The sequence below is a fragment of the Streptopelia decaocto genome (assembly GCF_964273445.1).
Source record: "Streptopelia decaocto genome assembly, chromosome: 11".
NCBI lineage: Eukaryota > Metazoa > Chordata > Aves > Columbiformes > Columbidae > Streptopelia > Streptopelia decaocto.
In genome coordinates, this window is record NC_138666.1 from 21,031,664 (window position 1) to 21,047,994 (window position 16,331).

At 45.5% G+C, this 16,331-nt stretch overlaps 3 protein-coding genes across 7 annotated transcripts in view; 1 reads left to right on the forward strand and 2 right to left on the reverse strand.

Moving 5' to 3' along the window:
* DUS2 (dihydrouridine synthase 2) overlaps positions 1–4,655 on the reverse strand; it is a 30,485-nt gene extending 25,830 nt beyond the window's left edge. For 4 of the 5 annotated variants that reach the window (XR_014185166.1, XR_014185167.1, XM_082063088.1 and 1 more), the window contains exons 1-3: positions 3,883–3,999; positions 3,354–3,493; positions 1,488–1,533 (exon numbers count right to left, since the gene is read on the reverse strand). Coding sequence is in view for 3 of the 5 variants with exons in the window: in XM_082063088.1 (XP_081919214.1) it covers positions 1,488–1,533; positions 3,354–3,476 (169 nt within the window). In the remaining 2 variants the exon portion in view is untranslated. Of the gene's footprint in view, positions 1–1,487; positions 1,534–3,353; positions 3,494–3,882; positions 4,000–4,534 lie in introns of those variants that run through there. The other variant, XM_082063087.1, reaches the window with a different exon arrangement.
* On the forward strand, positions 3,938–5,941 carry DDX28 (DEAD-box helicase 28). The gene has a single exon (XM_082063085.1). The coding sequence runs from the start codon at positions 3,986–3,988 to the stop codon at positions 5,606–5,608; it is 1,623 nt and encodes a 540-aa protein (XP_081919211.1). The 5' UTR covers positions 3,938–3,985; the 3' UTR covers positions 5,609–5,941.
* Positions 5,942–9,153: 3,212 nt separating this feature from the next.
* LOC309444614 (galanin receptor type 1-like) lies at positions 9,154–15,841 on the reverse strand (the record flags this gene model as incomplete). Its single annotated transcript, XM_082062602.1, has 3 exons — positions 9,154–9,471; positions 13,549–13,614; positions 15,134–15,841. The coding sequence occupies 3 exons, from the start codon at positions 15,839–15,841 to the stop codon at positions 9,154–9,156; spliced, it is 1,092 nt and encodes a 363-aa protein (XP_081918728.1).
* Positions 15,842–16,331: the final 490 nt, after the last annotated feature.

Genomic DNA, 16,331 nt, shown 5'->3' on the forward strand with positions numbered 1-16,331 from the left:
ATTTCTGCACATTGCTGTTTCCCTCCCATAGCACTCCCTCATCATCCCCCAGTCTGTTTCTTGGGCAAGCATCAGCACTACAACAAGAGTAACGATGAATCAGCCAGAATGAACATAAGAGTACTATTTTTGGGAGGGGACAGGAGGGGAGAGTATAATATGTCTGTAGCAGCCTTCTGTTCCCCAATGTGCAGGCTACAAACAACTGCTTCTCATGCCACTCAGCTGGGCAAGTCTCAAAGATTTCTTTTTAAGAACTTGTCTGTGAAAATCATGTTAGGTCAAACCTAGCTCATGGACCTCACGGCAATGAAGGAACGATAAACAGTGAGATCCTGTGTGTCTTGCTTACTTACTGTGGAAGACTAAAAGGTGTGTCTATTATAATGCCACAAACAGCTACCATTTATGAAGACTCATGGTTGGAAACTGTCTTTACTACAGCCCAAATGAATTTGTTTCTTGGACATTATCAAACTTTTATTGAAAAATTAAAAGGCTTTGTAACTAATATTAGCAGCTTTAGCTCAGGAAATTGGATTCCATATTAAGACACAGACGTGTAAAATTTCTGAAAACAAACAAACAAAAACAAAAACAAAAAAAAAAAACAAAAAAAAAAAAAAACAAAACAAAACCAAAAAAAAAAAAACCAGAAAAAAACAGCACCCACCAAAAAAAACCAAAAACCCCACCACAAAACAGAGCAAAACCCACCACACCATAGGGTTTTTTCTGTTTATTCTTTCCTGTAATAGCATACAAAGGTAGTAGAGAATAAGAGGCTGAAACCAGTATGCATATACAGAATTGAGGAGAATGATCTGTTAATTACAATTTCATTATTTGTTTTTTTTACCCAGGTAAAACATTTAACGTTTTAAACAATGCACAGAAACTTCAATCTCCTGTCTACACCAGCTACTAGTCTCTTCCACCTGCTGCCAGGAAGCAAAATGCTGAGACACTAGTAATGTATTTGAAACACTGATCACATTTTTTCTTAATAAAAAGAAAACATGATCTCAGGAGCTAAAACTATGAACTCTTTCACTTTAGAAGGCCTACACCTGCACACCCAGTGACCTGACCTCTGTCAAAAGTTTTACAGAAAACTCATCAAATCCTTAGAATAAATTAAGCCAATTTTGGAGAAAGAACTTGTGTTAGGTCTAAAAAGAATAACAAAGTGTCAGTTACTAATACATTAACCCTACCCTCCAAAAAGGTTTGTGGTTTTCTTGAGGGCCATGACCTGAACTATTGAAATTCCTTAAGAAGGGAAACTGAAAGTTTGAAACCGTAGAGCAGCACATAGGTGTAAGGCAGAGTTTCAAAAGCTTGTATTAAGTCCCTAGACGCTGTTTAGAGAGACCATATGTGCTAACACCTCACTGTAATCACTACCAAATTTCTTCAGAAAAATAATTATCTTTTGTCTTAACTAGAAAAAACACAGATGTTAACAAAAGAAATGCAATACTTACCATTTATTACCCTCTTACACTGAAGCATCTTTATATCAATCAGCTCCTGTGAAGAAAGAAAAATACCTCAGTGAGTTGAAGTGTTTAAACCACCCAGCTATAAACAGTTGCCTATTTTATTAAATAAGAATAAATACATTATTAATTTGAGATACTAAATCCAGAAAAATAATGTAAATGAAAGCAAGAGTTTAACTACACAACACGCTCAACTGAAGTTTCAAAATATGAATAGAATATATGAACACAATAATATGAGATGTTTGTATAGATCTAGAAGAACCACTTTGTTCAAATACCGATCTAGCGAGCTGGCAACAAAGCATAACAAGTCACCCAGACTAGAACGGGAAGATAACTTAATGCTATAACTACAGACTACTACAAGAATCAAGACAGATTCGCACTGGCCAAACACATACCTGAAGAAAACAGCTTTAAGACTTCGTTATCTTAATCCTGAGTTCTAACAGCTCTCTGCATTTGCTTAAAGACAGAATGAAGCTTTGCACTGACCTTTACTGAAGATACACTCACTAGTATTCTAGCATTCACAGTTTTCATTTAGAAGAAACACAGTTTATACAGTTTATAGTACTGGATTAAATAACTTCTCATGCTTTGTGACGTCAGCAGCAAGCAAAGCAATACCCTTGTGTGTGTGGTTTGCTGTGGGTTTTGGATGTGAGGGGTTTTTTTGTTTTGCTTTTGGTTGTTGTTTTGTTTCAAAAATCCAACCACCACCAACAAAAAATAAACAACAACAAACACATTTCTGTGTTATTATCTTCTACTAATTTCCTAGACAATGGTCCTGTCAAATCTGTAGTTAGTGAAATCCAGTAGCTGCTCAATAACAAGGTTCTTTCCTACTACTAAGTATAAGAGATACTGGTAAAGTATAAAGGCTGTCTGAAGCCTGACACACCTTTACTGTTTAAGACTTCTAGATTCTATAACTCTGTGGTTGTGACTTTCTCTATATGTGATCTCCAGTTAGCCTCCCAGAGAAAGAAAAAAATATATATTCTCCCCTGACCCCATGTAAAGCAGGGAGGTCATAATTAAAAGGCCAGTGAACCAACCTATAAGAGAGCTGCTGTGAAGATTCCTGGAGAACATCGTAAATGACTAATTTTGGCATTTTGTTTCAGCTTGTTCTATTGGTACAGATCATTCTCTCGGAAAGCCAGTATTCACACCATGTTTATGTTACATTAACTGTTTAACTCCTTACTGTTTGTTTGTTTCTTTCAATCTTGGCTGAGTCATGTAACTTGTACCAGTGCCTACATTTGAGAAGAGCTAATTACAGCACTGAAGGGGAAAATGGGAATACCGATGCACTGCAACAATGAGGACAGTGAAGCTCGAGTACCTTAAGTTACAGACCAGCCCAACTAAGAATACCTGCAGCAAAGTGGAGTCTCTCCCACTTCAGACAGCTTTTTGAAAAGTAGTTAAGCAACAAGGACAGCAGTGCTGTGAGGGGCATATATGGATGCTCTGGGTCAGTGTGGCAGAACTAACCAGGCAAGAGGGTAGGTCGGTTTAAGGCTTCCTTTGATGTTATAACTCTAAAAAAAAATAAAACCAAGCCAAAACACAGTAGAATGTGAGGAAATTGTTATGGTGAGTGTTTTGTCTAAACAAATGAAAATGGAATGGTCTTAAAATATGGGTTTGCCACAACTTGAGGACTGCTCAAAGGGAAATGCCTTAAGTCCCAGAGGTTTTTCTTTCCTCATTTTTCTAATAAAAATGTATGTAAAAGTAAAGTCTTACGGTAAACAAAATCTGTTTGTACTTTTTAAAAAAATAATAATATTATCAGATCAGACTGCCTTATCTGCTCGTCCTTCGTACCTCACAGTACACAATATCAGCACCGTAGTCCAGCGCAAGGAGACGCATTGGTAAGGTTCCCACTCGCACCATTGGAGCCAAGATCTTCTTTCCTCTAAAGCACAGAGGTGTGTTCACCGTCATTCCTGTCGCCGTGCTACCTGAAACAGAAAAATCCCCGGGGGTGGCCCTGGAACATCATTTCCTCCCCGTGAACGCCCAGACCTTGCGTTTGGCGGGAAGCGGGGGCGTGACCCTGTCAAACCCGACAGGGGTCACTGAGCAGCTCGCCCGCCGGCTGCTCCTCCGCGGAGCCCCCGGCCCACGCGGCTCTGGCGCCGGCTGCGCGAAGCCCCGGAGCTCGGCGGCGCCCGAGGAGAGCTCCCCGCCGCACGGGCTCCTTTGGCCCAGAGGGGCGCCGGCCCGGCTCTGCCAGAGCCCCTCAGGGCCACGGCACGGGGCTCAGCCGCCAGCTGAAACGGCGACCGTGAAGGGACCGCCGCCACCGCCGCCTGAGGTACCGGCCGCGCGCCCCACACCCAGCACTCACCCGCCTCGCCTGGCTCCGCTGCAGCTCCGGGGGCGGGGGGAGTCGGGGGCAGCGTCTCCTCACGGCGTCATCGGGCAGCGCCGCCGCCACGTGAGCGGCCGCCATGGCGCCGGGGGGCCGCGGGATAGTGGCGGCCGTCCCGCTGCTGCCGCGGCGGCTGGCGGCCACCCGGGCGGCGGGCGCGCAGCCCCCCGGGAGCGTGGTGCGCGTCCCCTGGGCGCTGCGGGCGCGCCTGCAGCGGGGCGCGCAGCGCCGGCAGCGCGGGCACGGGGAGGCTGCGGCGGCGCGGCCCGGGAAGCTGCTGCTGCGGAGCCGGCGGCCGGAGCTGAGCCAGCCCCGCTGGCAGACGGTGGGGCGCTGGGAGCGGCCGCCGCTGGTGTCGGCGGGCTGGAAGCACAGGAAGGCCCGCGGGGACTACTTCCAGCTGGAGCCCTCGCAGGAGGCCGCTCCCGCCCTGGAGGCGCCGCCGCCTGAGGCGCGGCAGGGCCCGTCCTTCGCCGAGCTGGGGCTGCAGCCGGCGCTGCTGGCCGGGCTGGCGCGCCTCGCCGTCCGCCGCCCCACGGCCGTGCAGCGCCTGGCCATCCCCGCGCTGCGCCGCGGCCGCAGCGCCCTGTGCGCCGCCGAGACCGGCAGCGGCAAGACGCTGGCCTACCTGCTGCCGCTGCTGGACGGGCTGCTCGCCCGCCCCGCGGAGCCGCCGGCGGACGCGGCGGGGCCGGCGTCGCCCCGCGGGCTGGTGGTGCTGCCGTCGCGGGAGCTGGCGGCGCAGGTGGGCGCGGTGGCGGCGGCGCTGTGCCGGCCGGCGGGGCTGCGGGTGCGCGGGCTGACGGGCGGCGGCGCGGCGGGCGGGCTGCGGAGGCAGCTGCGGGCGCCGCCGCCGGGCGCCGCCGTGCTGCTGGGCACCCCCGGCGCGCTGCGGGCGGCTCTGCGGCGGCGCTTCCTGGCTCTGGGGCGGCTGCGCTGGATGGTGCTGGACGAGGCGGACGCGCTGATGGACGAGTCCTTCGCGGAGCCGCTGGAGGAGATCCTGGCACACGCGCCCCTGGCCGCTGGTGCCCCCGGGCCGGCCGGCCCTGATGAGGCGAGGACCCAGGTGGTGGTGGTTGGAGCCACCTTCCCCACAGGGCTGAGCGAAATGCTGGAGAAGTTCACCGATGTGGGCCGGTTTGTCACCCTCACCACCCAGCACTTGCACCGCCTGCCACCTCACGTCCAGCAGAAGTTTGTCCGCCTGAAAGGCCAGGACAAGCTGCCTGAACTGCTGCAGCTGCTCAAGGAGGGCCCAGCGTCCGGCAGGACTGTTCTCATCTTCTGCAACAGTGCCAGCACTGTCAACTGGCTGGGCTACATCCTGGATGACCACAAAATCAGGCACCTGAGGTTGCAGGGGCAGATGTCAGCAGCTGCCAGAGCTGGCATCTTTGCCTCCTTCCAGAAGGGTGACGTGTCTGTTCTTGTCTGCACCGACCTCGCCTCGCGGGGGCTGGACACCAGCAGTGTGCAGCTGGTGGTTAACTACGACTTCCCAGAAACGCTGCAGGATTACCTGCACCGCGTGGGCCGAGTGGGACGGGTTGGAAGCAAGGGGCCTGGAGCCGTGGTTAGTTTTGTCACCCATCGGTGGGATGTGGACCTGGTGCGGAAAATAGAGACTGCAGCCCGGAAGAAGTCAGGTCTCCCGGGCATGGACTCCTCTATTAATAAGCCGACACCTAAAGGAGGTTGATTCAGATTGCCAAGCAGTAATAGTGGCCTGGTAGGGCTTGAGGTCATTTGGGCAGGGGGAATGAGTGTCTGTGTGTAAACTGGAGTGAAGGCAAAGAGAATTGAGTTTCATAACCAGGCGGTCAAGTTGACTTTGTGTACTGTTTTGGAAGCTGCAGCAGTCATTTCCATAGGTATCACAACTCATGGCTTTCCAAAAGGAAGCTAGTAAGTGGGTAACAAAATGTCGTTGGAGAAGACTGAAGATGATCTCATTGGTTGATTTTTGTTTAATTTTGTTGAGACCTTTAACTTAAATTCAAATGGGAATTAAAGTATGCCTGTGTGATGTGCAGCTCTGTTGTGTTTCATTGCTTTCCACCGTCGGCAATTAGACATTCATTATTAAAAATTACTACTGTGGCAGGAAAAAAAAAGAAAATATTTTCCTAACTTTGGCCAGCTCATTCATTCAGAGAATTCTAGATGAGATATCTCTAAAGTTTGGTGGGAACAAGAAGGCACGATAAAGCTTGAGGCTTTTCCAAGGTCTTAGCTTGTCATTTTATGGTTACCTTTCACTGAGAAAGGGCATCTTGCTGCTTCATTTTCTATTAAATAATGAAAAGAAAAAAAAAAGTTGTGTTTTCTGCTCATTTTATTCTGCATGCTGTAGTGACATGTCCAGTCTTTGATTACAAAAAACCTCAACCCACCAAAAAAATTTCTCCTGTTAAAGGAAAGAAGCATAATGACTCACAGGTAACAGAGTGAGTATAAGATTCCTTTTTAATATTGTGTCATTGTTCTTGTCTGCTTTAAACCAAAAGGAGGCTGAGGCTATTTCATATCTTGCTGCCCATTTGTATCCATGGTAAACAATCACACAAAAATAGCATTTTAGCTCTGATTTCTGTTGCATTGATTTATCAAAGCATTTTCTTTTACTGTTTGTTTTTGCCATGCCGTCCACTTTAGCCTGTGCTAATTCTTGGTATGTAGAAATACTGAGCTGTTAAATGAAATTATCATACAGTATCTAAATCACTGTTTTCAGAGGAAATAAGGTACTAGAGCTACTCTTAGTATACTAAGAGTAAAAACTAAACAAACAGAAAACTTGCACAGATGATCACTGAAGGACAGACCTATATAACCTTGTCCTAGAGATTACACACGTACTCAGTTCACACTGCACAGTTGAAGGGCTCTTGGGGAAGTTACAAGCTGCAGTAAAATTATTTAATACAATAGAAAGCTCTTAACTTTATAGAAATACAGTGGAAGAGTGATCCACTCAGAGACTGGAAACCTTTTTATTTTGGACCCATTTATTGCACGGACTACTTGCCTCTTATCCTTTAGCTGCAAATCGGGCAATTTTTGTGTCCACAAGCAGAAGCTTACTATTCATGTATAAGAGTAGGATAAATCCTTAAACAGAAGTCTGGGGACAATCTAGTAGTATAATTTACAGAAGATCCTATTTCCACTTGTTAATAGGCATCTTATGTTGTATTAGGTCCTCTGAACTGCTGAGAAATAGCTTCTATTAACTACAGACACACAGATTAATTTAAATGAGGTAAATTGTATTCAAGAATCTCCAAGTAAGAAATTTAAATATTTGCTTGCCTGTTTTGCCTAAGAAATTTCAGACTGACTCCATCTCAAGTGTCATATCATTTGGATCTGATCTTTTTCAAAGCTGTAGCACTTAACTTGATATTTCTGCTAATAGAGTGATTACCTGCCTCACAGGCTGTGTCTGTCCTGAGGCAGCTGCTGACGGTGGCTGTGCTTCCCAGTTCAACGTACAGAATTGCTCCTTGAAGTTTCTGACGAGCGTGCTTGCTTGGATCTCACGTGTCCTACTTCAAGCATCTATCTTCTCATGTAGCTGTTATACGGGACTAAATCAATCAGGCTAAAATTTCATAACTGTTGCACAGGTTATGTACTGTAATACCTTGCTCTATAACCTATTTTCCAGCTAAGTAATGCTACTAAAGTTAACCACAGTTAAATGATGTCGCATAACCAATAACTTCTGACACACGATGCATGGTCAAACTATGTGGCAATGGTCATTCATAATTAATGCATCTATTTAATTTGTATCAGTAACTAAGTAGCATTGGTGATTCAAGAGTAATTTTTTTCTTGAGTTAAAACATGTGGAAGGAAAATGGGAGGAGGGTTGACTTCTGATAAATCAGCCAGATGATAAAAGGCAATGTGGGCATAGTTAACACTGAGGTATAAAATATACCTGTTAAAAATGAACGATTGGTGTATGACGTGTTACAGAAAGTCTCGTGTATTCCGATGGCCATAACAAAAGATGTTGAAGATGTTCTACAAGGTTATATTTGGATATTTTTCTTATGTTTTTTAAATGTATAATTTGTAGTTTAACTTCTGTAACTCGCTTCTAAAAACTCAGTAATGTAGTCTATGGATCTGGAATCCATAGACATGTTACAGCGAATGCCATGACAGGTCAGTCCGGATTGCAGTACACAATATTATCAAATTAGACAACACAGTGAAATAATAAAGTTCGTTCAGCCACATGCTTTTTAATTTTGAAGTAATATGCACTTTATATATTTACAAACAGTAACCTTGAACTCCCCACAAATGCTCTAAACTGATGGTTGGTAGGGCACTGTTGATCAAAAGAGTTTATCAAAAAAACTCAAAACCTTTTGGAATTTATATACTAAAGAGGCCAATAAAAGCTTTGGTAGATATACTCAGAAAACACTTTACCAATGAAGGCTTGTAAACATTACTTTCAAACAAAACCACAGTTCTTTCAAGCATATATTGAGAAGTAATACTCTTACTGTTGCTCACAAGAGACGGTTACTGGAGCCAGTGATTAACAGCAGTAATTACATTCAGGAGCATGCAGACGTTCAAACGTGGGGACATGTAAGCTGATACAGAGCCACCCAATGCAGAAATACACATCACTGATACATGTCATGTGAAAGATTTTACTGACCAACAGGTAAAAAATATAGCAAAGCCTTCAATGAGATTTGGAGACCCCATTGCAGCTAGTGAGCTAAAAATACGTGTAGCTCGCATATGGTCAAACTTGTTTAAGAAACAAAGACATATTCAAGGACTTTTTAGTTTGAATATTCCCAAACTGCTTTTTCTGTGCTCTCTAAACATCACATCACTCATTATTTACATCCTTGTGACTCTCTACATTCATAATTAACTGCTCTTTTCTTGTCTGTCTGTATTCTACCTTCTGTGTAACTCTTATTTTGGATTTTATGGCCATAACTACAACTGTGTATGGATTCTAACTTGTGGGCCCTATAAAGACATTCAGATACTTCTGCTGCACGTAGCCCAGTGCCTAGCAGCGTACCTTGGGACAACCTGTGTCAAGTGGCCTAACAGCCAGATGGAAAAATGCCTCCTACTGCTCCCATATGTGACAAAATCCACTTTTTTGCAGGCTGCACCACTCCCTGAAATGTACTTGTATACCCAGGCAGCACCTTTTCCTCTCCGATTCCTCCTGAAATTTGTGAGCCCAATTCACACGTTAGTGGTTGAGCGCGTGGTAGAGAAGTTCTCCATGCGCACTCTGACCCGGTGCTCGGTGGGAGCCGGCCGCAGGAGGAGCTTGCAGGCAAAGACTCGCCGGCAGGCTTTGCGGAAGTTTTCCGAGAGGAAAGCGTAGATGATGGGGTTGATGCAGGAGTTCCCGTAGGCTAAGCAGTGGGAGATGATGCGGAAGGCGAAGGAGGTGTTGTTCAGGGGAAACTGCCCGAACGCTGCCCACATCGTGATGATGTGGTGTGGCAGCCAGGACAGCAGGAACACAGCGACCACGAGAAGCACCGTCTGCGCTGTCTGGAAAAGACGAGATCATGTGTTAAATGGTCGCAGTGATCAGGCGAGTCTGTGGTACGGGTGAGTTTGCCCTCCTCTGTCAGTGGTGGAGGCAGCATAACACAGCAACACTGATGGATGCCAGGTGGGCAAACTATGACAATATGAAAAAGGATGCTAAAAAACAACCCTCCTCCCTGGAAAACAAAGATTGCCTGGTTTTGGCTCAAGCAAATAACTCTATAGGCAATGAAGATAGTGCCCATAAAACTTCAAACAATACAGGTGCTGCAACAGTAATGCTAACTGTGGTACATGGAAGAGTGGAAATAACATTCCCTAACATTCGGAGGCCGAGGAACGTTCAGGCTATTGGAAGTAACTGCTGGCAGGAAGCGGGTCCCTGGGGGGAGTAATGAAGGCTGACTCCGTGTGTTTCTGGGGAGAAAGATTTTTCCAGTAGCTTAGGGGAGACACCAAGAAAAACGATGCATGGAGGATTAGTTTTTTGGTTTTGTTTTTTAATATGCAGTGCTCTTTGGTTAGAAATGCTCCTAGCTAGATGATTATCTGAGGGAGTCTCACTGTACCTCGGGGTCCCGGCCTGTGCCCCCACAGCGCTTTCTCTCCAGTAAGGCTGGCCAGCCGTTGCTGCAAACTGTCATTTGCGAGCCCCAAAGCTCACCCGGAGGTACAATTTCCCTGAAAACAGTGTTCTTGAAGGTCACCATCCAAAATGAAGGTTAACATGAGGTGAGCTGCTCCCGCAGCTGTGGTGGCCCCACAGGTGTGGCTGGGGAAGGGAAACGGGCCGAGGCGGAGCAGTGTGAGGGTGTCTGGGTGCCGAGGGTGAGGAGGGTGCAGGGAGAGGCAGCCTTGACCAAAGGCAGGTGGTAGGAGCTGCCTGAGCTGCTTTGGTGTGTGATTTAGCAGGCTGGTTCTTTGAGTTTTGTTCCTTTGCTTGAGAGGAAATGGTGGGTTGGAGAGAGTGGCTCAGGCTGTGAGAAACCGGGGTGGGGACAGGATGGAATGTGCAGTCTGGGGTGTCAGTGTTTTGGGGTGTCTGTGAAATTCACATCCCCAGAAATGTTTTTAAACTTGAAAAACCATTTCAGGTTGTTCAGTTTGTGAGTCTTGTTATTTTTTTTCTTTAAAGATGTACAGGACAAAACTGAGTAAACACTGAGGAACCCTGGTGTGCTGCAGAAGCTGGTAAAACACCACAGGGCCTTGGTTTGCATTAATTTCCATTGTTAAATCATCTTATTTACTGCAAACGTACGTTCAGAATTCCTAGGGCTGGGCTTTAAGCTTTTCAACACTGACAGAGGGAGTTGTTAGCTTTCTTTGGAGCCTTGTCCAGAGCCACGTGTTGTTTTGAGGTTCACGGGGTGCACTAATAGCCGTTAAAACACCGGCTCCTCTGTGACCTTTGTGGCTTGAATTTGGATTTTCTGTGCTGTATGCATTTCCATGTTCCGTGGCTCAAACAATGTGAATTAGGATAATGAACCTTCTGCCCATTATAAGTGTTTTGCAGGATCTGGGGTGAAGGGAATGGTATCGTACAGAGACTCCAACAAGATAAATGAGAACTATAGATGCCGAAATAAGTCATGACTTCTAAAAAAGTTTTCTATTCTGTTACTGGGGTTTTTTAGAAGCAGACTATATTAGAGAATGAAAGCAGTGTGTTTTCAGCCAGCATGTGGAATGCTGCTTATGAGAAGTTCCTTCCTAAGCTCTAGGGCATTTGCTTTGTTTCTTGACTATGTTTTGTCTTGGAAGTGATCTATCCTGAGGAGTCTGTATAGCACAAAGCAGAAGACATACTATAGTTCCTGGAATTCTGAATGGCAAAACAAACTGTTTGCTGTGGCAATACAGGCAACCATTTCACTGGAAAATACTGTTCAACAAGGACTCTAGTCTGTGATTTTATTCTTTTGAGCCCTTTACTCGTGTATAGCCCAGATGAATTTGGTAAGATCTGAACAAATAGGTGTTTGCAAAATTTACTACTTATCTTTATTAAAACAAACAAAAACTCAACTAAACACACACCCTGCCCCACCCTCCCCATTCCCCCCCAAACAAATCAACCAAAAAACCCCAACAAAACCTCACTGGGTAAAGAAAACACCACCACACACAAAAAAAAGGCAACAAAAACCAAACCAAACAGAACCCCAGAACAGAGCTAAACCTTTCCTTTGGGTATAGGAGGAGGGTAACAGCTCGAGTCCCGCTTTCTTGAAATTATAGGAATGAAGCAGAAACTAAGTGGTTATAGTTCCAGGCTGTACTCTTCTTGTACACTTTGTTTTCCATATCCTTGTAGTGAAGATGCAGGCTGAATTAACAGATGTGAATCAGGTAATTTAATTGCCTCCTAATAGAAGACTTTACTGCTATGTTACACTTTCTTTTGATGGATCCAGGCAATTAGGGTTTGGCCACTGAAGTCACACACATTTTTTGGAACAAGCTAGATGTTCTGTATATGCTCAATTAACCTTTCAAACGTGGAGCAAGTTTCATTTGTTAAACATCTTTGAGCAAAATACGCAAAAGCTGTTCACTTAATATCTGAAGAAGTTCATTAATTAAAACCAAACAGAACTACTTGTCACTAATAGACCAATTAAGTACACATGAAGGAAGCTAATTTTACAAAACTGATGTACATACGAATTTCCTATTAGGCTCTAATGTGAAGTGATCTTAAGAAGATCTGCTCTGAATGTCTGACACTCAATATGTTTCGAGTATACTTTGAAAGCACACGCAGGAATTGAGTATGTATGCAACCTACCCAAGAAGGATACTTATAAAGTGTTAAGAGAAGTGGTTAAAACAAGAAATATTTGAAATAGGTACACTAAAGCTGCTGTTTGGCCTGCAGAAAGGCTAGATGAGCAATTTCTGCACAGATGGTGTTGGAAGGAGACAAATTGTGGTAGATGATGTGTGTGTATAGAGAAATGTATCTGATTTTTCTTTCATCTGAAAGGATCACCTATTTAATTAGGGCAAACTGTACCAAATGGAACAAGAATTGCTACTGGGTGTTCCAGAGTTGTGGCCAGGGAAATACTTAAGGGGAGGGAAGAAGTGCTGTACCATTAACTTGTTTGAACAGGTGAAGTCAAAGGTGTTTTTTTAAGATGGGTCCTCTCAGCCGTAATGGAAGAAAAATCAATGGAGGTGCTGGTTCTAGTTATTATGAGGTAGAGCTGCAGCATGCTGAAAATCTTGTATCTTGAATTCCTCGTCTTGTGAGTGATCTCGATTTACGGGGATCTTGTAATGCTAGTGAATAAATCCCTGGATGCAACTTATCATGCCCAGAAGTGGTTCCATATCACAGAACATGTGTAGTGTGCTGCAGCTGTGGTACCAGTGTCTGTCTTTTTGTGCTGGAGTCATATAAAAGGTTTGATTTCCGTGTCTTGCCCTCTTTTCAATCAAATGGCCATGTTTCTGTAACGACCCTCATTTTTGCCACGGACAGCACCGTGGCAACATCTTGTAGGGCTGCCCTAGCATGTCAGGTGGCAGCTGAAACTGGCCAGTGAGCACCGTTCTGCTTATCTCATACTTGAGCCTGGGAAAACCCTTTTCCTGGGCTTGCGAAGGGGTCCAACCAGGATCTGGACCTACCACCTACTCAGATGCAAACCCTAAGAAAAGTCTTAAATGCAAACTGCTGCAAAACTGAATTGCTTCACTTTCAGGATTCTTCATGCATTTTCCTTTTAGCTTGCTGAGGTATGCTCAAAACACCCAGATATTTTTATAGTCCGAGTATTTTACTGGCTGCCAATGCAAAAAGGTAGTATTTGTGGGATTCTGTTACAGCACAATAAATCAAAAAGGCAGTCTAGCAGGCCTGTATATAGAGATCAATATAACATTTAAATGATGGCGTTATCATGTACTGTGTCTATAAAGGTATAACAAACTGTCAAGATGAATTCTGAACCTGAGCTGAAAGACTGGTATGTGGGTGGAACTGGAAAGGCTATTGGTTATTTTAGAAACCTGACATATCTATTATATTACAGTCAGTGTACAGATTAAACCAAAGATATTTACCTTCTTCTTTGACCTTTCTGACTTCTTGGAAATGTTCTTTACTTTCGTATGGAGATGATATAAAACCTTGGGAGAAACAAAGTAACAATACATTGAATGGAAATTGGATTATGTACATTTGAACTTCTCATAAAAGCACCAAAAATTAAAAGAATTGTCTTAGCATGGCTTCAACCAAAGTTGAATTTGATACTTTAAGACTTTTAATTCTAAGCCCTCTGCAGTTCTTTCGCATTCAGAAAACGAGGTTTGGAAAAAGCATTAAAAACCACTATGCTTCCAGAAGATGTAGTTCAGCATATATTAAGAGCTCAGCTGGCACTATGCTCAGGAATCTTTACATGGATTTTGAATTTTAGATTGTGCTTTGGGTTATCTACGTTTATTCCCTAGGTGGATTATATCGAAAGGCAGGGGGCAGGCTGCCGGTACTGAACCCTGTTGCGACTGTCCTGCTGCTCCTGAGCACAGCACTGACAGATGGGGCAGCTGGGGCAGGTTCTCCTTGCAGAGGGAGAGTCACTAGAACTGCTAGAGCACTGCAGGAAAGTTCTCAGTTAACATCTAAATCAAGCTTTTGAAACCAGACTACGGCATGGCAGTAACCTGCCAATGTTTATACATTGGCCTTCGCAGCCAACAGACCACCGTCTCTAAAGCAATTAATGAACAAAACGATGCCTCTGTTAGATGCAGCTCACCTTCCTGTGGCTGCTGTCTCACCTGAGGCACTGAGGGGACAAACAGCTGGGGCTGCAGTGGCAGGAGTTAAGAGCTCTAGTGGCTTTTTCCTCCTGTGACAAGCAAGGCCTGAAGTTTAGAGATTGCATTGTCTTGTCCTTAGCACTGATGATAGCAGACAGATTAGTATTGGAAGTAATGCATTTTTTGATTAAACAGGTATGAACTTAAATTCCAGGAAAATATGTTTTTTTCCAAGAGGATAGACCTGCAACCGACGAGTGACAAGGAATCCAGTCCCTGTCAGTCCCCGCACGGCAGGGAGTGTGCTAGCACAACTCACACACTTAGTATCAGTCTTAAACATGCTAAAGATCGGTAAGGGGAAACAAAACACTTACGCTATAGCAATGCACAAGAAGAAAGGAAGAGACTTCTTGCTGAATAAAACCTCCTATCTTAAGATCTCTTTTTGCAAGTTTCTGCAAGAAACTATATCTGAGCTTTGTGACCAAGAAAAAAAAAAAAAGGAAATAAATAGGGGTGATGTCCCTACATATGTTTAATTTCTCCCTTCATGGTATTTCTTCTTGCCAGGAACAAAGGGTTGCTATCAAGAGAGAACAAACTGAGAAACAGGAGAAAACCAGCAAGAAAATTGGGAAATTGGGTGTCATGCTGGATGTCAACTTAGCAGTTGTCATTGTTTGTGAGCTGGTGTGATTTCATTGTTCTCCTTCCCTCCCCTTGCCTCTGAGAAGTATCCTATACTAGGAGAGAATATAGAAAGGATTTGATCTATTATTTGTTGTCTGCGTAGCTTGAGTGTATACGTCCAAGCAACCAAGAGTCTGGGAGTGATCTTTCCCTCCATTTAAACCTTACTCGTGTCCCTGTCACCCACCTTGGCATAGCAGCAGGTGATGAGCACCAGGGGCAGGAGGTATCCCACCAGCAGGATGGTGATCTTGTACATCTGCTTGGCTGTTGAACTGTTTGCCCAGTGCTCCCAGCAGAAGGAGCTGTTGGGTGCTTGCTGATGACCACTCATGAGGGCCTGGTGCTGGGCCACAGGGATGGCAATGAGAAGAGACAGCAGCCAAATGACACCCACGCCGAGGGCAGCGTTGCGCTTGCTGCGGATGCAGGGTGAACGCTTTGCATGGACCACAGCAATGTATCTGTCCACAGACATAGCCACCAGAGTAAAGATGCTGACCAGCATTGTTGCCATGGCCAGGTAGTGAACCCACTTGCAAAAGAAGGCACCAAAGATCCACTCTGGCAGGGAGTAGATGGTGGCCTGGAAGGGGACGCAGAAGACCAGAAAGGAGAAGTCTGCAATGCTCAAGTTCAGGATGAAGATGTTGGTAGCGCTGCGTGATGGGCGTCCCCCAGGCCGGAGACGCCCCAAAACAACTAACACCAACGTGTTTCCCACCATTCCCAGGAGGAAAATCAACCCAAAAAGCACTGGTACAATCACCACCTCTGGGCCACCTCTGATTGGTCCCGACCAACACGTTGGGGCCTCTGTTTGGTTTGTCTCAAGGCTGCACTTGCTGGTTTTGGCTCCGAGGGGAAGCACAAAGCTGTCTGTCTGCTCCTCCATGGAGCCAAGCTGCTTGGAAGGCAGGGAGCAGTCGCTGTAGCCCTGACTGCTGTCGGGCAGGTCAGTGTTTCTTGGTGGTGGCAAGAGGCTGAATGCTTGGCTTTTCCAGTACTCTGTACCTTTCCTTTGGGGAGCGATTTTCTTCAGATGAATCCTTCAAGCTTTATCTCTGGTGCAGATACTTGCAGGAACTGGCAAAAAAGGGGGTTGAAGAATTTGTCTCATCCAGAGGAACTGCAGGTTTGGCAGCTGCTGCTGGAGAAGTGCTTGTGGCAGAGGAAAAGTCCGTGCAAGAAGGGCTGAGGATGAAGCTGCCCTGGGAGCTTGGAGCAGAGGCAAAGCAGCTGCAGCTCAGCTTCCTCCCGCCCCTGCTCTTCTGCTTCCCTCCACTCCAGTGCTGGACCTGCGGCTGTCGTACGCTCTGCCAGCTCCGCTCGGAGCTGCGGCGGTGAGAACAGGTGCTGTCTGTGACCTGAGCCCTTCAGAAAAT

What these genes read in the sequence shown, in the direction of transcription:
- DDX28 (XM_082063085.1), top strand. Translation starts at nt 3,986, where the DNA reads ATGGCGCCGGGGGGCCGCGGGATAGTGGCGGCCGTCCCGCTGCTGCCG.